The sequence below is a fragment of the Hirundo rustica genome, chromosome 8 (genome assembly GCF_015227805.2).
Source record: "Hirundo rustica isolate bHirRus1 chromosome 8, bHirRus1.pri.v3, whole genome shotgun sequence".
In the NCBI taxonomy this organism is placed as follows: Eukaryota; Metazoa; Chordata; class Aves; order Passeriformes; family Hirundinidae; genus Hirundo; species Hirundo rustica.
In genome coordinates this window covers 31,645,797-31,668,443 of record NC_053457.1, presented here as the reverse complement: position 1 = coordinate 31,668,443, position 22,647 = coordinate 31,645,797, and the positions used below count along the sequence as shown (strand labels likewise).

The following is a 22,647-nucleotide window of genomic DNA, read 5'->3' as shown; positions in this document are numbered from 1 at the left end:
CACAACTCACCTTCCGAAACCCCTCCAGGACTTCTTTCATCTTCTCGTATCTCCGGAAAAGATCTGCCAGGGATTTCTCCACTGAGTTCAGATCGGCCAGAGCTTGCTCCTTCTCCACTATGAGCTGCTGAACCGTGTGGTGGGAGACTGATTTCTCTCTCTGTTCATCCTCTGAAAGAAGAGAGGGGTAGGGAAAAGAGAGGTTTTCAGAACGGTAACAGGAGTTAAGTCCACTGATTTCACTATCATCTACTGTTTCTACTATACTCTGCCCTATTTGTGTATTAATAAGTTTACAGGATCCAGAAAAGTCAGATTATATAAAGACACAAGCCTGTTTTGGAAAACAGTTGCTAAATACAGTGATATTTGAATATTTTGATGTTGGGGGAAAATGTGAATGTATCTCTGTACTGATGATTTCTTCACTCTGAACCCAGCTGTTCCCACAAAAAGGCAGGTGCTGGATTTCCCCTGTTTGCCTGAAGATGCACTAGCTGAAGGAAAGGACATTTATGCACATTCCTAGCACTGGCCACAAATTATTTGCCATTGCTGATAAATGCCTGTCATCTCCTGGCATCTTCTAAGCCTGCACAAACAAGGCACTTTGTTCAGTGGAATTCAGTTCTTCCCTTGGAAAAGCAGTGTTTCACCAGCTCTCAGGATTACTGGAGCAAGAGGCAGAAAGGAAATCTAACAGTAGACAGACTTCCTAAATGTAAAAAAAAAACTGCAAGAAACATCTGCCAAGCTCCTCCTCTGTACAGTCAAATTTGAGCCAGGGACGGTGGGAAGAATAGAACAGGAATACAAATCCATATGGAGGAGGAATTTTCAAGGGAATTGACCTCATAATATGTTGGAATAGCCACATAACACTGGAAGAAAAGATCTGGCATTGTCTTCCAAAATGCTGCATTGTTTCCTTCACATCCTAAACAATGATTCATGTGTCCATGTTTTAAGGCCTGCTTTGAATGACACTGAAAGGAAAACCCACCCACAAAACACAGCACTTTTATATGACCATTTTCCTTGGTTTATGATAGAAACTAAAGTAAGATAAAAAGTTCCCCTATGGAAAAAGCATGGGGCATTTCACAATGTACAACTTTTCACCTGGGCCTTTATATTTGGAAACATAACTAAAGAAGTTTGGGTTTTTCTTTGAATAGAGGATTTCATCTGAATTTTTTATAGTGCTGGTCAGCTCCAAAACACCAAAGCTGATACTGTCAATTCCCAAACTGAGATTAATCTCTTCCTTCTGCATAATCCATCCAAAAAATACACGTTTTTGCTGGCCTGACTAAGGCCAGAGCAGGGATGATGCCACACTGTGCATCAGCTCCTGGGCTCCTCTGCCCATCCCTGACAGCACCTGCCTGGGGCAGAGCTTATTCTGACCTGAGCTTATTCTGCTCTGTGTGATACAGAAGATCAAAAGAACTAGAGAAGTTCTCAAGACCTGCATGTAACACCTTTATTTTACTGGTGAATAAACACCTTTGACACAGCAGAGAAGCCCAGAGTCCTGTAATACAACATCACTTGGATACATCAAACACTTTATTAAAAATAAACATTCTTTTCTATTTTACTTCCTTAGAGACACCCTGCATTCCTCTGTACTGTCAAAACTAATGTGTTCTCAATGAAAACAAAAAACCATTTGTTGTCTTTTGTTTATTTTTCTAAACCTCAGAGGCTCTCTCCTTATGTTCCAACACTAGATTTGTTTAATCATGCTGGAGATTACACCCTGCCAGACAATTCCAAACCCCTTCCTGGCAGAATCCTGACCTCTGGCAACACTTCTGTCACTGCAGCTCCAGGCAGGGCAAAAGATCCCTTTGCATAATCATCCAAAATACTTGCATGGATTTAATGCCACATCCCTACTTCTTGTGAGCCTGTTGACTGAGGTATTTTATCAACTTCCTTATTTCCTTCCAGGGTGTTCAGGACATTAGTAATTCATATTACACTCCCTCACTACTACTGAGCTCCTCCTCTTCCTCCCAGGATATCGTGGGCCCTCCTCTCTCCTCAGCTGCATCAGCTCCTCCAACACTCAACCCCCAGCACCACTTAAACTCAATCAAGGGAAACTGGGGCAAATGCTACACAATCACAGAATGGTTTGGGTTGGGAGGGACCTTAAAGCTCATTTAGCTCCACCACCCTGCCACGGGCAGGGACACCTCCCACTAGACCAGGTTGCTCCAAGGCCTGTCCAAGTGATGCTCCCAAACCCAAGTGGTTAAATACAACAAAATGCAGACACTTGGCTGGAGGAGGACTAGAGTTTTAGGTGACATTTTCATAAAATCATAGAATGGTTTGGGTTGGAAGGGACCTTCTATTTTCTAAGACTACGATTTAGTTCCAATAAAATGCGCTGGTAACAGTCCGCCAGTCAAATCTTAGATAAGCGGTTACACGTCCTTAATTCTAAATATGTTTACGAGGTTATGTGATCAAAACACCTGAATTAAATGACTTCCACGTCTGCAACAGGCCCTGCCCAGGTCTCACCAACAATAACAGCAGTATGCTCAGGACTAACACTATCCAAACTGACAGAATCAGAGCAGCACCAGGGCAGATCCGCTTTCAGGCTCAGCTCACTACTACTCACATGACTTAATGGGAATGCAGCAAACAGAGAACAAAAGCAAAAGAAAGTAAAGATGCAAAATGCTGGTGTGAAAGTTGGTGAAAAGCTTTACTTACCAGGCTTGCCTGTTTTGTTTTTGCAAGCAAATAGCAAGAAGCAACGAAAACGGAAGCAAAATAGAAAAATCGGGAATTGTTAGGAAAGCAGCAAATAAGTAATGCAACAACCTGTAATGCACAAAGCACAACATCTGTTTGTTCTTCACGAGGAGAATTTCATAATGTATTCAAATGTAAAGTATAAGGATACATTTTTAACAGGGAAAAAAAAAAAAAACCCAAAAAACAAACCACCATTAGAAAGCTGTCAGTGGAAAGGAGCTGAGGTGGGGATTTTGGCTGTGACCCAGGTGTGTGGAGGGTGGGAACACTGGGGTCACCCAGGCTCTGCTCTGTGGCTGTCACAGCAAACGTGGGCACCAAGCACAAAGCAGCAGCACAGCCTGGAAAGCCTGGTCTTTCCTCTCCCCCACTCCTCAGTGTAAGCTAAAACGTGCTAGGGGTTGAGGCAAGTGTAAGAAAAAAAAGGGAAAAAAAAAAAAGATAAAACACTAGTAAAAAATATACACCAAGTGACACTAAACAGAGATCTCCACAGTGAGAGCTTGCAAGCTCTGGCTGCACAGTGTGCCATGAGGTAATCACAGCAGCTAGGCTGGATAATTTGGGGTTCCACATATGTATGACAGCAAATACTAAACCATCCACAGCCCTCGGAATCAAAGGCGATCACTGTTTGCAATGCACATTTTTCAGCGCCTTTAGAAGCAAATGTAGGCAGTCATATATTGTTAATAGGGGATATTTTCAGTACTCATAATGCACACACAAAAAGCTCAGCAGGACCTATCAACCTCACTGAATATTCGTCAAAGGGATTGGTGAAACTGGTTTATGTGCAGTGCCCTTCTAACGGGGCTGTATAAATAGTTCAGAAGGGTTAAATGATAAACAGAAACGGCACAGGCATTTCTTTTGTTAGGATGCATATTCTGCTTTAGCACTGAGGCATTACTGGGATAACAGGTCACTGAAGTACATGCAAACAACAAACACACATTTTCCTCCACATGTGGCATTCGGATGAGCGAATTCCTTTATCGGAAGGGACAGCAATTTACAAGAGATGGCATGACAAAGTGGGACAATTAGATCAAAAATTTACATTAAATGCAGGGAGAAGCCTCACATTTAACGTATTACCATGCTGTATGATTTGCATACTGCTCTAATTAACACAGAAAGGATTTTTTCTGTGTCACTGTTGTTGGTTCAGTTCCTTTGCAAACAGACAGCAAATTAAACTACTTATATAGCCATAGCCCTTAAAAACTCCCCAGAGAATATCTGAGGGGCTCTGATACTCTGAATCTGAAGTTTAAAGGTTTATTTACTCCTAGTCAGTGGCCCAGTACTAACTGAACCTTCATTTCTTTGCAACAAGAGGGACTGGCAATGGTGGAATGTACTGTGTACACCAAGGCTGTGCTTCTGCCTCAGGATTCCTATTCTGTATATTACTGTTGTGCTGCAGTCTCAAAATCTGATTTCTTTTTCAAATCTCAAAAAGAGAATTCGAATTTATCTGCTGTTAACCGTATGCACAGCTTGGGGAAAAAAGGACAGATCCTTTGTGTGTCTGTAGCACTGGCCAGGTTCAGGGTGAAAGCCACACCAGGGTATGTTTACTGTAAACTTAAATAAGTTCTTTGCATACTCTGGTCACTCCTGCTTGAACACTTGCATGAAGACAATGACAGACACCACGTCAGAAGGCAGCACATAGGCTCAGTTGAACATAAAAAAGGCAACGGAGGCATAACACCAGAGAAAATGAAGCCTAGCATATTATTAGTATTTATTATTCATTATTATATCCATTCCATTAATTATTTATTATAGTTGTCATTCTCATAAAGTTTATTTGGCCCATTTTACCCTTCACTTGAAAGGAGGCTGGGATGTTTCCCAATGGCCAAGAAATCTAGGAAGGCAGCAAAAGCACCAGACACTGGTGCTCTTCTGAGCAACTTTGGCCCTGGAGATCCCAAAATTCCACTCAGCCTTTTGCCTTTCGAGCTGAAGCAGTACAGGGTGGCACAAGCCACAGGTGCTTTCTACAGCCAGACTAATAAAAAGAGCTTTAGAAATCTTACAGGAGGCTTTAAAATCACATCCCAGGGGCCAGACCTCCCACGCTAAGGAACCACACGAGCCCTGCAACCTTTGGGTTTGAAGTGCTACTGAGCGCAGGGTTCTTTATTTGTGGCACATGCTGTTAGCAAAGGTGGTTTGTAGTTACTGAGAGGCAAAACTTGTCATAATTTAGACTCAGAAGGAGACCCCTGTGTCAGTAAGTAACTGTGGGGTGGATTGGTCACTGGTAACCTCCCAGCTGGGATTGGAGCTAATCTCGGGTTTGGTCTGATGGATGCACTTAGCGCAGATAATCCCTGTTGTTGTGAAGAGCTAAGTTTGGTATCTGCCCTCAAACGGCTGTCAGCTGATGCCTATGGGGTTTTTAGGTCACTGCAAGTCTCCCCTGGAGAAACCCATGAATTTGAACCTGTTTCATGTGGGCCAGTTCGCTCTGGTGCAGAAGGGAAAGCCCTGAGCTTTCTGTGTTACCTGAACTGCCCGGGGGCTGCTGGCTGTCAAACGAGGCCCTGACTTTTCCTTTTCTGGTGTCCTCAGATGCATTCACAATTCCCTGCAGCATCAGCAGATGCAGCCAGCATCAAAATGAAGCCAACAGACTTCAACCAGGGAGCATCTTTCACAGTAGGAACACCTACCTATCATCTGAGCAATCGTCTTCTCATATTCCGAAACTATTTTTCTGTAAGAGGGAAAAAAAAAAAAAAAGAAAAACTTTTGGCAAACAACATCATTGCTCACACTTAGCAAATAACACTACCAGAAACTAAACTGTGGTGTTTTCCAGAGATACAGAACCCCATCACAATTTTTTATGTTCTTTATTGTCCAAATAACAAATAAAACCAACAGTTTTAACACTGCACCAGATTTTTAACTCTCCATGGAAATCAATAAAGTGAGGGGAGGAAGAAGAGATTGCTTTGAAACAGATTCTGTTTTTCAAAACATCACCCATCATGATGATAAACACAATCACGCTGGCCTAACTCAAGAATTACAAAGAGCCTAATTTTTCCATTACTTTCTCCCCTCTTCTCCAAATCTGTGTTGGTTTATTTTTAATATAAACTTTACGTAAACTTATAATTGGTAGCAAGTAAAGCGAACAGGAGTAGTGCTGGCTATCATCCAAATTTTCTTCTCATGATTAAAATGATTCACTACCACTTAAAAGAACTAGATCAAAATATTCAACTATGTAGCACAAAATCCATCACGTCCCATTTCCCAAATCTGTTTCTGAAGCAGAGGTGGCAAAATGCTACTTTTAAGACAGTTTTATTTTGTATACTCACGGTAGGCTTTGAATTTCCTTCTTGAAAAGAGGTTAGCCAAAATAAGCAGATTAAATGTGATTTAGAAAGATGATCCATCCCTTCCCAGAGCCAAATAAAGCTAATGAAATGAGACTAGCTTGATCTGTGCTTTGATTCACAAGCCACACAGCACTGTCTACAAAAAACAAAATTACCCCACACTTCATCTGAAGTGGATATTCGGAACAGCTCACTGGAGTTGGAACACACCTCTTTTGAAACTCGCTTTCACTTGCTCCATTTTTAGAGCTCTGCTGCAGTTGGTGAGACTACAGAAAGGATGTGGGAAAATCCTGAGATGGAAGTCAGTAAGGAAAGGAGAAACTTGCAGAGCTCCCAAAAACCTACTACAGTAATTCCAGAACTGCCTCAAATCTGAATCATAAGAGCCCAGAGCTCTGTGGAGGCCACCTGGCCTTAAGGTTAGCAGGATCCCCCCTGCCCTGGTCCTGCAGAGCTCTCAGAGAGCAGAGGGAGCACTGGGATTTCTCCTTTCAGCCATAAATGACACTTTGGAGAGCAAAGATAACAGCAAGGATTTTGCTCTAAAAGGAAGGGTTTGGTTTCATGTCCAAAGCAGATTACCTCAAAAACCTGCTGAAAGCAATGAGGGTTTTAAAGCTTTGTCATATGCTTGTGACACAAGGCACCTTCAGGAAGTTTTATCATCAGAGAAAGGGAAGCCAAGGACTCAGGGTACTCGAGCTAAGGAACACAGCATTACAACACTGCAGCACATCCCAGGGAAGAATCTGCTCCAGATTCATGTCAAAGGCCTCTTTCAGTCAAGCAGCCCAAATACTGGTCATTGCAGCTGGGGAACCAAAGGATGCTGCCACATCATTCCTCTTTGGGAGGGCACATCTTAACCCCAGGCTGACACATTACATGGGCTTAAATGTTGATATTTGAGACACTCAGTCTATTCACTGACTGCACATTTGTAAGGCATAAAAACACCAGAGTCTGGGGCCTCAGAGGTCATCTGCTTGATTCCCCTCACAGAGTCATAATCAATCAGACCTCCAAATAACCATGGTTAAATATTTCTTGCCTGCCTCTGGTTAGACTCTTGGATTATGGTACAGCACACTGTGGTTCAGCTCTTCCATAGCTCCTGCATTATTAAAGCTTCTCATTTTGGCTTCTCTTCTCTGGAGTGGAATTTCCTCCAACTGATATTTTCCTGGAAATTTAGACGAATTCAGCTACATTATGCAGGACATGAGTACAGGAGCATTGCTTCTCCTTCTCTGGGAAATGATGCTTTTGTGCTTGCAACTCTAAATAATCCCTTCACTCCCTGCTTATCATTATGTCACATCTCATTGCTGCATCTCTAATTTACCACACATGGACTGCTTGAATGTTTTAACTTCCAAGAGAAATCTTTCTTTGTGCACATATGCGTATTTATCATTTTGTGACAACATTCGCCAGATTTTTTCCTCTCATCCACACGTTCCAGGCATGTGCCTGTGGGAAAATCTGGCTTGGTTATTGTGGTTTTGCTTTTTTTTTTTTTCAGATCAGACTTTATGGAGGGTGGAGACACACACACACACAAGCAAATGACTGTGTGGAAGATGAAGGTGCAGATCTGCAGTGTGCCAGCTGCTCTGTGTCACCCCTGGCTCTCCTTCTATGAGGGAAAAGGCTGGCAGTGCCTGCTGGCAGCCAGCAGACACGTGCACCCCGACACAGGACAGACCAAGCACCACACTTGAGTGTGAGCTGCACACTGAGACATTCCTTACAATCCCTCATTTTGTTCCCTCCTTGTTTTGCTCCCTGGGTTTGACTGCTCGCAGCCACTCCGTTCTGTTTCTCCTCATTAAGCATTTCAGGGCTACGCCAGGGCTTTGTTCCCCATCCCAACAGAGCACAAGGGAGGTGGGAGAACTCAGCTGGGCGCTGGGAGGTGGCAAAAAAGAAATAAAGAGGCTGCCCTTGCCTTTTGCAGATGCTTTTCTTAAGATGCTTTGGCTCAGAGCCCTGTGCTGCCGCTATTCCAATCTGCCATGTGCAATTCCTGGCATCCGTGCAAGCGTTTGTGGAGCTCTGCACTGCAGTTCCCTTCTACTCTCCCTCCCCAAGCAGAGTTTTCCTGGATATAAGCAATTGCTTATGTAGGTCATCAATAGATACAGAGTTTAGCTTTAAATCGCTGAAACTCCTCATTTTGGGAAGAAGGTGGTGCTAGAACTGAAGGGATTTAAAAGAAAATTCTGTCTCAGTTGCGATTGTATAAATTCTTACTTAAAGGAGGGATGCTAAAATAATCTGACAGTTCCCTTTTATTTACGAGTTAAGAGGGGGAACCTTTTTTTTTTCTGGTTTTTGAAGGTAGAAAATACTAAGCTTTAAAGACTCCATGAAGTATTTTATACATTCTCTTTTGCAATTGATGGCTTTCTCAAATCAGATCAATGAGCAGGCCAAGCTCACTGCTTTGTCCCACTTATGGTCCTACCAACTGGAAAAAAAAAGCAAAGCTGAACCTTTCAACTGACTGAATGGGAGGCATCAGTGCTTCTTTGAGCAGCACTGCTCACATCATCCACTACAGGGATTTTGTTGTCATCCTTGCAAGTGGTAGGACCTGGGCTGGAAAGGAAGGTCAAACCACGTTCCAGTATACAGATATTTAATGTAGTAGAGGCAGGCTGGTCTAGAAATAGAACAGATACAACCAGAACAAACTGAAAAGCTCGGGGTCCTTCTGTCAGCTCTCAAAGGGAACAAGGGAGCAAAAGCCAAGAGAACTACTGATTAACTAAAATCAACCTTAGTGTGTGCAGTAATTAAAAAATCATCTTAGTTCAAAGAATCTCCTTAAAAGCCAACATTCATAGTCCAGAATGGTTCCTTTACAAGAAATGCTTTTCTACTGGCACTGGTTTGATTTCTATTTTTGAACAACCGTTTACAGTGATGTCCTGGAGGCAGCCTGTACTACTGTAACTATCTGCAAACCTGCACGTTCTCCCCTACATTCTTTCCTTTTTCCAAGCAAAACTATTTATGGAGAGTGAATTTATCAGTGGCATGTGCAACTCCCTGCCAGCTCTGCAGGCAACTCACCCAGTCTGCAACAGGAGCCTCAGTATGCAATCCTAGTGAGAATTCACACACAAACCAGAGGAAATCCTTCCCTGACATTAACCTGGAGTAAAACCTCCCTTATCTCAGTATTCTGAGGGTGAGAATGAAATTAGCAACAAAGGAGTTTTCAACGATTACCCTGAGCAGTGGTGCCCACCATAGAGAGAAAACACAAAGGATCAGTTCAGGATCAGTGCAAATGCTGAAATTAAAAATAATGAAGCAAATTCAGCTAAGCAGAACAATTGTATGAGCATGGTACTCTCTGTACTACCCACAGGCTGAGATGAGGCTCTCTGACAGAGTGATCAAGTTAACAGCCCACCTCATTTCCATCACTTCCCTTCTGCTTTCTTCGTATTTCTCTTTCCACTCAGATACTTCCCTTTCCTTGGCCACAATCTGAAACAGAGAACAAAGAGAAAAAAACCCCACTGGATTATAACCATCTTTTCACTGCTATTGCTAGCCACACAAGCCACACTAATATACATAGCTTTGTAAAATACATCTCTTTATTCCTATTTCAAGCAGCCTACCATTTTTATATAATTATTTAGCAATGTCAAGACGCACAGCTTACACCTGAGGTTTAAAAACACACGGATTTATTTTGATATCATATCTGCTTTATGTAAAACCTGCAGTGTGGCTTTAGCGTGGCTGAGGGTGGCTCCAAGAACAGAACAAGCGATCACAAAGCTTTTGGGAGAAAACGGGCAAGAAGGGAACAAGAAGGGGCAGGTTTTTCCTCTCCCAAATCGTAGGAACAGTTACCTCTGCTCTGGCGAGCCGCAGGGCAGAGTCCAAGTCCTGCTGGGGGTAGAGCAGAGCCGCGGTGCTTTCTGCGTCCGAGGCGCCGATGCGGGAGTACAGCGCGCTTTTGGAGATGGAAACATCTGCTGGGATAGCAGGTTCTCTCTGTGTGTTTGTTTTTTTAAATACAAAGAAACAAACCATTACAGAGGTGTTTAGCTCACGGGTTTTCTGGCTGTGGTGCTAGGGACTAGAGTTCTGTGCACCTCTAAATGACAACAGCTCTGAATTCGGCAATCATAAAATATGCATTTAAGATCCATAAGAAGCACCAGGAGAGTCATATTACCTATATGGAGAGAAAATAAAGACAGCCCTTTGCCATCAATATTTTAAGGTTTTATCTCGGAAAAGGTACTGCTTTTCACCACAATGTCCACGAGAAATGCACATCAGCAGAAGGAATCCCATTTGAAGGCAGAAAGCTTGTTAAGGGGAATTCTGCTTCCATAAAAATAAATCAAGAAACCAGAAGCAAGAGGACAGCTCACTTTCTTAAGTCTGGCCTGTCAATGCATGGTATCTATCATAAAGAATGCCACATAAAAAGTGTGAATATGCAGTGACACTGCTGCCCCACTGGTGTCCAGCATGCGATTAGTCAGTTAAATGAGGCTTTTTTTGCAGCTGTCAGTTTTGCTCATGTCAGCAGCCCAGATTAAAGAGGGAAGAGCAGCATGTGAAATGAGGAGAGCAAAGCACAGAACATGAAGCTGAGATGCAGGAGATGTCTCACAAACAACTCTCGATGCAAAGAACCCAAGCTACAGCACATTAAAACTGAGGAGATTACAAAGGACAGTTCACAGAACCCAAAATGGTTTAGGTTGGAAGAAACCTTAAAACCCATCTAATGCCACGGGCAGGGACACCTCCCACTGTCCCAGGTTGCTCCAAGCCCTGTCCAGCCTGGCCTTGGACATTTCCTGGGTTCAGGAGCACCCACAGCTTCTCTGGACACTGCCAAGTCCCCACCACAAGGGCTGGACCATGAGTGGAGAGGAAAGTCAGGCTGATCAATGCCTTTTTCCATCCACTGATGGAAATAGATACTCACATCCTGTTTTCCTGGTGCAGCATTTCCTTGCTGCTGAAAAGAGGATAATGTATTTTTTCCAATTTACTTGTTAACTTTGTGCATAAAACAGTGTTTTCTGTTCCTTCAAGTTCACTAATGCTGTACCTAAGTCTTTAGGCTTTATCTGCAACAATAAAGAGCAGTAATCAGGAGTATTTCAATTTTTTTTTTACATAAAAGAGAAAATATTTATTTTCTTGTATTTTATTGTAAAAAAGGGTGGTGTGGTTTTGTTTCAACTTTTTGTTTGTATTTTTTTTTAAAGCAAATAGCAGAGTCACACTCTAGTGACTGAAGCACAGGAATGTGAAAGGGAGTAGATAATGTCTGGATCAAGGTTCAGTCCTCATTAATTTCAACATCACATATTCTTGTCTCAACACTGGTACAGGAAATTCTGCCAGATGCTGTTCCATAAAACATTCACTTCCTCACAGTTCTTCTCACACTGCCCAGGATCACAGAAAGCATCCAAACCCACTGTTAATTTTGTTGGAATCCCTTGTGAGTTCTCGTATCACACCTGACTGAAGAAGCTGCAGTAAAAATTGTACACAATGCACACAGGACCAGATGTTCTGGATATCACATCTGTAGAGAACATGAAGAAACACTAACAACATTAAAAGACTAAGCAAGAAAATTTAATTAGAGCAAGAACAACCTAAACACTACTTACAGAACACCTCACTGCATCTTCATTTACAGGAGACTCTCACTAATTTGCTTGGTATTTTTGTTTTTAAACCTGGGAGTCAATCGGCTCTTACTTCTAGGATTTATGGAGCAGGCTGTCCCTTCTCAGGTTTTGCTACCTTTAACATGAACAGCCAAAATAATGATCAATTCCAGCAGAATTAGGAGGTGCAAGCTCAGACTCAGTGGATTTTCCTACCAGAAGAAAAAACATTGCAAGATCTGTGAAAACTGCATAGCCTGGGCTCTTAAAAGTATCTCCCAACGTACCACAACTACATAGGAAAAAAATACACCTGAGATACAAGCTCAGAAACCTCTGTAAATGCATAAATACAAAAAAAAAAAAAAAAAAGTACTTTAGTCCCTCCTTAATCACAAGGCAGGAATAACTGAGAGATAAGAAAGAGCCATTAGATCATCAAAGCCGTCCTCCAAAGAAAGGCCACCCCTCATACTGATCTCTGAACTGCATCTGTCACATTTCAAAAGTCTCCTGCAGCATAATTTGCCTGACCTCATAAAGAGATTGCTGGAAAATATTCATTGTGCCAAGAAGAAACACAAACTTTTTCCAAGCTCATATAAAAACATGTCAAAGTAACTGCTGGGAGGATGACAATTTCTAAAGAAGGAATATTTCGAGCATTTAATCCGTACGTACAGGTATTTTTATATAGTGCACAACAGCTCATCAATACAGTTATGTTTGCTCTAGTTCTCGTTGCATTTGAGTAAATTGTACAAAACAATAGCAATAAGGACATGCAGAACAGCTTAAAATTTCCAAAAATAAGCATTAAGAACTCCTGGAATTTAACCACTGAGCAGAAATGCTTGTGAGAGTGGTCCAACCAGTGTTGGCCTAAGTCTGGAAACACCCTGCACAAGTCACAGCTGGGCTCTCTGGCAGGAGTCACCAATAGAAGTCATCATGGTTTTACTTCAAAAGCCAATTTCACACAGCTCCTAACTGATGCATAACTCAGTAACTGTTATTTGCTACCTGCAAAATATTCCTGCCCTGAGAAAATGACAGCACCTGACCAACAGGATGATGGCATTACCCAAAATAACCCAATAATAATGCTCTAACACCTAATTGCTGAGAAGGTAAGCAGTTAATTGGGGTAATAATCAGTGCAGGGATTTGTAAGTCACTAAACTTCGTGCAGAAAGATTAGAGACTTCAGGGGAATTACTACAAAATGTAGGTCACTGCAATCTTATTGTAAATATTTGAGAGCTCAACACGTTTCTCTTCCCAGCACCTTTCACAGAAACCAGATATCTGACCAGAAGGGAAACAAATGCACATCTACTAACCAGCTGCAGTTATCTCACTTCCAGGAGGTCAGAGAGGAAGAAAATAGAGAAATGGAATGAAAATGAAAACTAGTTTTCGTCAGAGCAGTGAGAGGAATGTGTGTTTAGCCCTGCTGAAAATGAGGCTGCCCTTTCCAAGCCCTTGAAATGCTGCCTGGGTGTGCATGGAATGATGGACTCCTTTAATTGATGTGTGAGCAGACAGGTCAATGCAAAGTGGGACCTACTTGTGCTTGCAAATACATGGAAAGGCAAGGAAAACCCAAGCAGAAGTTTTCTGCCTGCAAAGTTTTGCTAAAACCAATGGCATTGCTGTTTGAAGGAAATAATCCTCCTCCACTACCATGAGAGGCCCACAAAGCTGTAACGCACTAACTCCGTTTCTTGCCCATGCCTTTCCTTTCAGTTTCTATTTTCCTTGGATCTCAGCACCCTACTCTCCATCACCTCAGCATCCACAGGGTGCTGGACATAAACCCTACTCAAGCTGCACCTACTAAAAAATTACCTCACACCATCCAAACAGAGACTGTTCAACAGGGAAGTGTTAATTCACCTCAACACTGGAAGACAGAAATACTTGGCCATGTAAAAGTAGGTGACTGGTCTTGCTGTTGTTTAAGTCTGTGACAAGAAATTTGGGATTGGCCAAAGAACTCCCCTCTGCCCGAGAACAACAAACAGCACATCCTAATTCTCACTCCTACTGCTAGCACAAAATGCTTGTATTTAATCTTTATTTTAGGTGCCCTAATTTGTCATAACAAGTGCTTCTGCCTTTATTTATCATCCTATTCTTGTTACCCATCCAGTCATCGCTTAGCAAATGTTAAATGTAATTATACAGCACTCAGAAAAGAACGGAGGCCAGCCATCCAGAAGGGAATTCTGCCAGGAGCGTCCAAATTTAAGTCACTGTAATCATCTGCTGGTTTCTGTTCTACTTAATCCAGGCCATCAGTCACTGTAGGTCACAAGGGGTGTGACCATAGGTTAATTTAACACCAGCAATGTCCCACTGAAAGAGCAAAGCTATGCAAGGACAGCCTAACGTGACACCCATGGTATTGGTCTACAAGCATTGCTGTGCCTGGACAAACAAGGGGCTTTGTCATCATCAGTAACTCCTGCCAGTTCTCTGTCAGAGGGGGAGTTCTGCCTGTTTTTCTCTCCTCACCTTTGCTTATCATCTTGTTATCTTTGTTACATAGATTAATGACATTTTCTAAAAAGTCACATGAAATCCATTCCCCATTTCTAAGTTCTAAGGCGTTCAAAACTTGTTCCAACAAAAGAAGAGGCTGTGATGATGCTGAACAGCATCTTTAAAATGCAGCCACACATTCTATAAAACTTCTGCAGCTCAGAATCTCCCCTGGGTAATTCCCAAGTATTCACAAACACACAAATGCCTTCTCTTCAGTCTAAAATACTACAATTTGTGAGATTCTGAACAGCTGGCTGGTTGCAAAAATGCGGATTTTAAACAGAAGTTTTCTGAATAACCCATGAAGAGCATCTATGTAACATTATTACACGGATGTTTCATCTCAGGTGTTTCCTGATGCTGGAGGGCTGACTCCTGCATGCTCCAGCAAAATGTTGGGAGGACAAGAAATTCCAGAGAGAATGAGGAGGCAGAGAGGATCTATAGGGGATCCCACCTCATTCTCTTCCAACACCTGACATTCAGGGCAGCAGAGCAAGGAGGCACAGTCACACGTAGGAAAATTATTTTTGTTTTTCCTCCTCTGTTCTTTATGCTCCTCATTAGAGGTCTCAGCTTGGTTAGTCCTTCTAATGAAGACAACAGCAGGTTTTTCTTAGTTAAATAAAAGATTGTAACCACATACTCCGAAATACTCCTAAATCTGTGAGGAATGTGTTTAGTAAATGAGTGCGCACAACAGGAACAAGGTGGCTTGTGGGCTGTTTAAGGTATGTGAAAGAAATCAAACATGAACACTGTTTTTTCAGAGGAGTACAGTTAACCCTAAAAAAAAAAGATATTTACTTTTAGGAAGTAGCTACTTAATAACTGATCTTTAAAGCACCAAGAAATTCTACCCCGTAAGCAGCCCAAATGCTGCTGTGATGCAATGAACTCCAGATGATTTAGGATTGGGCAAAAGACTTTCTGCTGACTCATTAATGGACAGTACAAGAGGAGGAAGTCACTGGAGAAGGACATGTCAGAAGCACATTCTCCTCACTTGGAATGAAATGTCTCACTGTAGCAGGACACTGCCATCCTCTCAGCATCCCACTCAGCTGATACTCTTCCCAAGAAAGCCACTAATGTTTATGGAATGACTTTTTTGGCTTACTAAACCCAGCGAGTACCATGTGCATCTCTACAGCAGTGCAAAGCTTCACTCTGAGGCACAACTAACCCAGCGTGGCCTGGAAGTAGCAATGAAAAACATAAGACTTAGATCTTTATTCATAAAGACACATTGTGTTGTGAGGCCTTTTTCCCTTGGGAGCTCTGTAGCCCTTCCAACCCCGCTGCAGTCCCTTTCTTCAGATGCCTGGGGGCAAGGTCGACTGAATTCCTCACTTCCAAACATCGAGAGTCAAAGGTGTCTGACTTCAAGCCGAAAATACCAGCAGAAGACAAAACCTCCTTATGGCCAAAGCAGACCTGGTATTCTTCACCAGCAAATACTTCAGGACAAAACTTGCTTCAGAGAAACGACAAACGGCCACCTGGACTGCAGAACCCATCTCCCGCGGACGGAACGCTGCTGCTTCTTGCCCGCTGTTAATTGGGGTGTGAGTGGGGTGACAGCATCTCTGTGTCAGCTCTGCTGCCAGCATGCTGCTGGTGTCCCCCAGGGAGCCCCAGGACAAGCAGCACTCGGCTCCCCAGGCTGTGCACACTCACACACGCAGGGCAGGCACAAAGCAGGTACCTTGGAGCGCAAAGAGGAGAGGGCAATCTGCCTGGCTAACTTCAGCGCTTCTATCCTCATGGCTGCAAACTCTAGCTCCTCCTGTCAAAGGGTTTGGTGGGGGGGGGGGTTTCCCCCCCCCCCAGGGAAAAAAATGTAATAAGAACAAGGTAAAAATGTTTGACGTGCTCAAAAAATGGATTGTTAAATGTTAACGTGTAATTCGGACAATTCTTGTGTGACAAACGCCCCGAATTCCTCTCATGGTGAGGACAGTGAGAGAAACTCCAGGGTTGGGTTCGTTTTGAGGTAGCTGTACAGACAAATAATTTTTATTAGGTGATCAGTATGAACAATATTCCATGTAAAAGAAATGTTTCCTGAAGCTAAAGCTAGTTTGTCACAGACTCCTCTCTCTTCATTCCCACTTTATGTGAATTTATGCCATGTGCTGGTCTCAGTTCAACCTTTGCTGTTTTAAAATTTCACTGTAAAAATTCCAGAAAATATGTCCTGACAATATAGAATTGCTCTGCAGATCCATTTGCTTTTCCTAGAAGAAACCACGCCAAATTCTGCATTAGAGGAATTACTAGAAAAACAAAGCCTGATTTTCATTTCAGCAGAATTAGGTCCTAAATCTCAGAAAATGAATTTATACATACAGACCTACTAAGACCAGGTGTCAAGACAACTCTCCACACCTCAAGTCCTGTGTTCAAGCTTAAAAAAATTTGCTTTGAAAAGACTTCTGGAAAATACATACATTAGAGGTACAGGATAGGTATTGATGAAATTTAGGTTATGTATTATATGAATTACATGAGTTAAGTGAAAATATCTTTGCTCCTCAAAGGGGAGAGTTACTTTGGAAAGCATGAAATAATTATTTTACTTCTTTTTCCCATCCCCTCCAAGCCTCCCTCCACCCCTTTCAGATAAGCCAAAGCATCCCTTTGCCTGTGTATGGACAAACAGAAAGAAAAGTGACATTTATATTTCTGCTACAAACCTGAAGTTTCTGAGCAAATACTGGGGGATTCTTTTCTGCTAGGTCAGGATCTAGATACTCAGGCTGATCACATATTGAGGCTTTCTTAGATATCCTATTGAGAAGAGCATCAGCAGAGACAAAGGAGTCTTCAGGAGATGTCTGAAGGGTAGAGAGGAGGCTGAATAAGCAACAGAGATTCTGCCCAAGTCGCTGGGGTCAAAGGCAAAATGTAAAATTTCTGGAGGAAAACGATTCCCAAACTCGTATCATACAAGACTTACAATTTCAATAGCCTCTGGAGTTGTTCCCAGAGTCATGGGCTCCAGGTCTTTCTGCTTGGCCTTGTCAGGGGACTGTAAATGTGCCTCTTGGCTGGCAGCTAGGACTCGGGAAGCTGGGTGTGGTATTTTCATGCCAGAGGACTGCTGCGCTTCAGGGTCTTCAAAACTCGACCTGGGAAAAGATTGTGTACATGTTTTCAGGGTGGAGCACAAGGCCTTCACAATTTCTTCTGCTAACAGCTGAGCATGTCCTCTTCATCACTTTCATGTGTATGTGCATATATAAAAATATATTTATACACACATTGGTTCAACTCAATTTTACATCATTGTATCTCAAATATTCTTTCAAAACAATGCACTGGAGACATCAAAATAAAACCGGTTCCATCAGAAATGTCACATTCCTTCAGCATTTCTCACTTGCCTTTCTACCCCTTTCTCATTGTGACCTCCCTCTCTCCCAAAATCCTACTCTTACTAACAAGAACAGATGTCCTTGACAAGCAAAATTATTGGAAGCAAACACAACTCCCACATCCTGGTCTTAGGAACAAGAGCCCTTATTCAAAAAATGTATCCAGGAAAAGCCAAGTGAAAACCTGCAATTAACAGATTTCTAGATTAAAGTGAAAATTACCCCAGTATCTGAGGAAAAAGCTTTAAGTTGGAGGCCACTGTCCAGCAAAACAGTTATCTGGGACTACTTAGTTAGAATGTGAAGGAGAAATGCATGTCCTTACTCCACCATGAAACTTGTCTATCTTTGCCCTCTGTTCTCCATCGTATGTGTACACAGATGGGAATCTATTTTTAAACTAATAACTTGGCAGCAAGGAGGCAGAGAGACGAAGGAGTGCCTGTGTAGGTGCTCTGAGGGTAACCCCCTCCCCTGACACCCCTGTGCATCACTCACACTGACCTACCCTGAGCAGGGAGTGGTGGAGTCAGACAATCTGATGGGAGGTGACTTCACCGGGCTCTCCTGCTGTGCATCAAACATTAGGTACAAGGACTGCTTCTTCGAGGTGCTATCATCCTGCTGGCCACGGGGAAAGAGAAACTCATTAAGCAATTCAACCATCCTCCATTAAAGCTAATTCAGGTCACTGGAGCCTTTAGTGAGCAAAGGAGTTGACAGAAAACTAATAACACAGGGTTGTAATGCTGATACTGAGATGAACCCTTCCAGAAAGAAACCATTAAAGAACAAAATCTAAACAATTCACCCTTTGTAGCGGCTCTTCTTTCCCCAGTTTGGGGTTAATCAGATTTCTGGTTGTGTCAGGCAGGAGGCACCCCTTGGCTGAGGGTGTTACTGCACTATCCATTGAATGTTCTCACTGGTTTAAGCACCACATGACTGATTTTCCTAATGTCCCCCGCAGATATCCCCTCACTGGATCTAATCAAGCTCTCAAACCCATGATTAAAAAAAGGTGAAACGAGTGATAATATATAATGCTGCATTCCAGACTTCACACTAATTCTGTTTCTCTCCTGATTCCCTCCAGCTTCTTCCAAGTTTTACTCCCAGTTTGTTAAACAGTTCAGCAGTTGGTGCAGACAGCTCTGCACTCTGCCCTGCTGGACATACCGAGTGCCTTTGCATCTCCAGAAATAACTACTATGATGCCAGCTTAGAAATAAAATCATAGAACAGAACAAGCTTTACAGGACACAGGACAACAAAGCACAGGCAATTTACCCCAGCTATGCCAATTTCAAGGAACTGGTTTTGCAAATCTGCTGCAGGCACATTATAATTAATTTAGAGGGTGGTGAGGCTGAGGGCACTATCAGATAGTATATTATGACAAGGGAATGCAAATGAATGGAAATGGAGGTGAGAACTTACAGGCACAGAGGAGCCTATCTTCTCCATATATTCTATTTCATATGAGTTGCCATATTCCAATTCTGTAACAGAAACAAAAAAGAGGTGTTAATACATGCCATGACATGATTTTTTTCAGAAGTAAATGAGAGCTCTTCTCTTTGACAAGGGCCACTCATTCTCTGCTCAATACTTTCCAATGACATCAAAAGTGGAATATACAGAGAAAAAGTAAAAGGTGCGCTAATATTCACTCATTTTCAACAATGAACTTGACACATTTCAGGCAAATCATCTTGCTAGAAAAAAAACCAGCTTTTTCATTTGCCCCATGGACCAGAATACTAAAAAAGTTTCAGAGCAATTTCAGAGCACTGACAACTTCCCCTAATCACATTATCTTATCACAGAAAACATATTTTTTCAGTAAATGGCAATTTTAATGCCAATTTTTTTTACAAAATATTTCAACAGCTGTTGAGAAAAATTAATTTCTATTTTTTCATGCTTATCACACTCTTAATTCAGAACAACTACTCTGCTATCACTGAAAAGATACCTAAAATACCTGAATGCTCATGAACCAGGGGTGAGACATCAGCCCAGCTTACTGGGCTGTTCTCACTTTCTGTCTTCAGAGGAAGAGTCTAAGGCAGGTAGATTCACAAAGAACCCTAAGTCTAAAATTCAATAAAAATGCAAATCTTTCCTGCTGCTGTGCTTCTGATCTCCCAGTTACACTGGAGGGAACAACCAGCATTTCTTCCCTGTCCATGGTCACCCAGTAGCTGATACAGAAGCAGAGATCTTACAGAGGAAAAGAGATCATACCTTCCTGCACTCAAATAAAAGCAAATTACACACAATTACAACTTAATTTAACAATTAAAAGCGTAATTAATTTGTCCAAATGCTGTACCTTGTTCTGTTTCCATGACTTAATTCAATAAACCATTTGCATAATTTGATTTCCACTATAAATAAATCCTAAGGAAATGCACACTAGCATTTGCATTATGATAAAATCATGTGCTAAAATCCTTCTAGACTTGGACAGCTTTTGTAAAAAAAAGATTAGGGAAGCATTAGGGAGATGATAACCACCATTAATATATTTGATGTTTAAAAGCAAACAACCCTGAAGATAATTTCTCGCCTGTTTTGTTGATTAAAAAAGTTTTAGAGGGTTCAGTCTGATTTTACAATGCTTGATTTTTTTTTTTTTTTTTTTTTTTTTGCAATTAAAAGGACTGCACAAGGACTGTAATTCCACAAGTTAGACATTTTGTCAAACAACCACTGAAGAGGAAGAGCCACAAACCCTGAGTACTGGTTGGGGATATTCCCAGTAATACCTGCAAGTGAAGAGGAAGCTGTAAAAGCAGGCTCCTCACATTTAACTCCCTAGCACCATATGTTTTTAATGGTAATAGGGAGCCAGGCAAGATGGACAACCTCCTGGTGTCAGACACCACCAATATCCTTTCTCATTCACTTTTCTTCCCAGTGAAAGCAAAAGCCGAACTGGAAGGATGAATTCAACCCCCCTACGAGGAGCTGAACTGCAGGAGGAAGCCTGAAATCCCAGGTAACAGCAGAAGTGTTCAGAAGCTGCCTCTCTGTATCCCATTTATCCACAGACAGCCCAGGGAGGTGCATCAGGAGCGTTTATGGAGCAGCTTGATGCTCCAGAGAGCAATCCCAGAGTGTCCAGGCAGGCTCAGGGGCAGCAGACGTTCCGGCACTGTCCTCTGCTGGCACAGCCACAGGGATCCTCCACCTGCCTGCAGCACTGCAACTCCAATCCAAACTGACTGCTGGGACAACACAGATCTGCTGCTGACAGAAAAAAAAAACCCAACCAAAAGAAAAGGCGGGACAGAGATGGAAAGAGTCCAAGCAGAAACAAAAGGAATAACGCGGCTGGCTACACGCCGTTTGTTTCGTCTCACTGCTCTCAGGAGTCTCCAGCATAATTCCTCTCTCTCCTCTCCTCTCAGACATCATCTCCCATCCAAAATCTTAGGCTCTGGTTATCTCTATACATTTGAAATCAGAAAAGCCCAGGGTATCCCACGAAGCAAGATAATTATCTTTCATAAACACGTACAACGTTAGACTTACTAAGTGATGTCCTCCAACTCCTCCTACAAATAGCTGCAAGATTACATCAGAATTTTCTGCTAATAATTACGGCTTATTTCGGGTCTGTGCAACAGGAAAATGGCAGCAGCTTTGGGCAGTGCCTGAAACAGAGGAGGGCTGGATGCACCGCCTGACTCAGGAGCTGGGCTGTGTCCCTCCAGAAGCAGTGTAAGGTTACAGGGTAATACACGGGTGTCTGGGAGAGGTAAAAATATCTCCACTGAGAAACAGCCCTCAAATTATTCAGGAATTTCTCAAAGCTGCAGGAGCAAGAGTGTCACGGGGAAAAAAATTATTATTTTTAAGAGATGTGAAAAGCGGAAGCATTGTTGATTATAATGAGTGTGTAATCTGAAACTGCACCATGCAGCACACATGAGACAAGACAATTACCATTTAATTAGGAGCATTGCTCACTTTCTTCTACCCACTTTGAAAGCTAAAATGATTGTTTCAGAGTGTCTCTCGCTATTCTTTTGTTCCATTTTCTTCCATACAGTTTCCATTTTCCCAGATTTAGGGGAGCTTTTTTTTCTCTTTAAGTTATTTTTTAAAATACAAACACAAGGAAGTCAAGGTCTAAAATTTATAATTTGACAATAAAGCCAAATTAATTCATCCAGATTGAAATACCTACCAGTTTAGAATACTCAACAGATTTCCAAAAAGCCCAGGGCACACAAGCACGTGCATATGAACAAAAGCACTGTGATTGTTGTTGCTTTTTGATGTCAAACACCTTGACCTAAAAGTTTAGCAGTTCTTAATCAGGCATAAATTTAGAACCAGCCTAAAATGGCATAAAGTAGATTTAATGGTAGACTGGGACAGGGACTGAAAGGTTGAGGGGAAAAAATGGAATTCTGATCAAGAAGAAAAAGTTTAAGCCAAGTTAAACTCAAACATGCTTCCCACCCACAAAGCTGAACATCTGCCTTTGGAGCAGATGTTGCAAAGCAGAATTCCCTCTGGTAGCCCCAAGGAAGGCCACACACAAATTTTCTTAATTCTGTCTCTTCCAAATTTCAGAGACCTGGAATGACAGCTCTCTAAACACAAACTTCCAGCTGTAGCTCTCCACTGCTCGCAGGAAGGTATGGCAGGAGAAACTTCAATAGGCTGATCTAGTGGGGAATTTTATCTGGAGATATGAATGGTAACTATCTTATAGAGGGAATGTCCTGGACACTTTTATGCATGAAGATACTTGGAGCCCAGGAAGCTGGAAGAGAGATGGCATGGCATGGGTATTAATGCAACACAGAAAATTTGAGCAGAATTTTAACACGGGACTTTCTCCCATGCAGGTTAAGGAAC

The 22,647-nt window shown here is 42.2% G+C and overlaps 1 protein-coding gene across 1 annotated transcript in view; it reads right to left on the bottom strand.

The window, feature by feature from the left end:
* Positions 1–22,647, bottom strand: part of TACC2 (transforming acidic coiled-coil containing protein 2) — a 129,010-nt gene that overhangs the window by 2,733 nt on the left and 103,630 nt on the right. Inside the window, 9 exon segments of the mRNA XM_040071005.2 lie at positions 11–171; positions 5,478–5,521; positions 9,589–9,665; positions 10,041–10,184; positions 16,095–16,175; positions 17,086–17,226; positions 17,349–17,520; positions 18,275–18,390; positions 19,207–19,268. Of these exon segments, the coding sequence (XP_039926939.1) occupies positions 11–171; positions 5,478–5,521; positions 9,589–9,665; positions 10,041–10,184; positions 16,095–16,175; positions 17,086–17,226; positions 17,349–17,520; positions 18,275–18,390; positions 19,207–19,268 (998 nt within the window).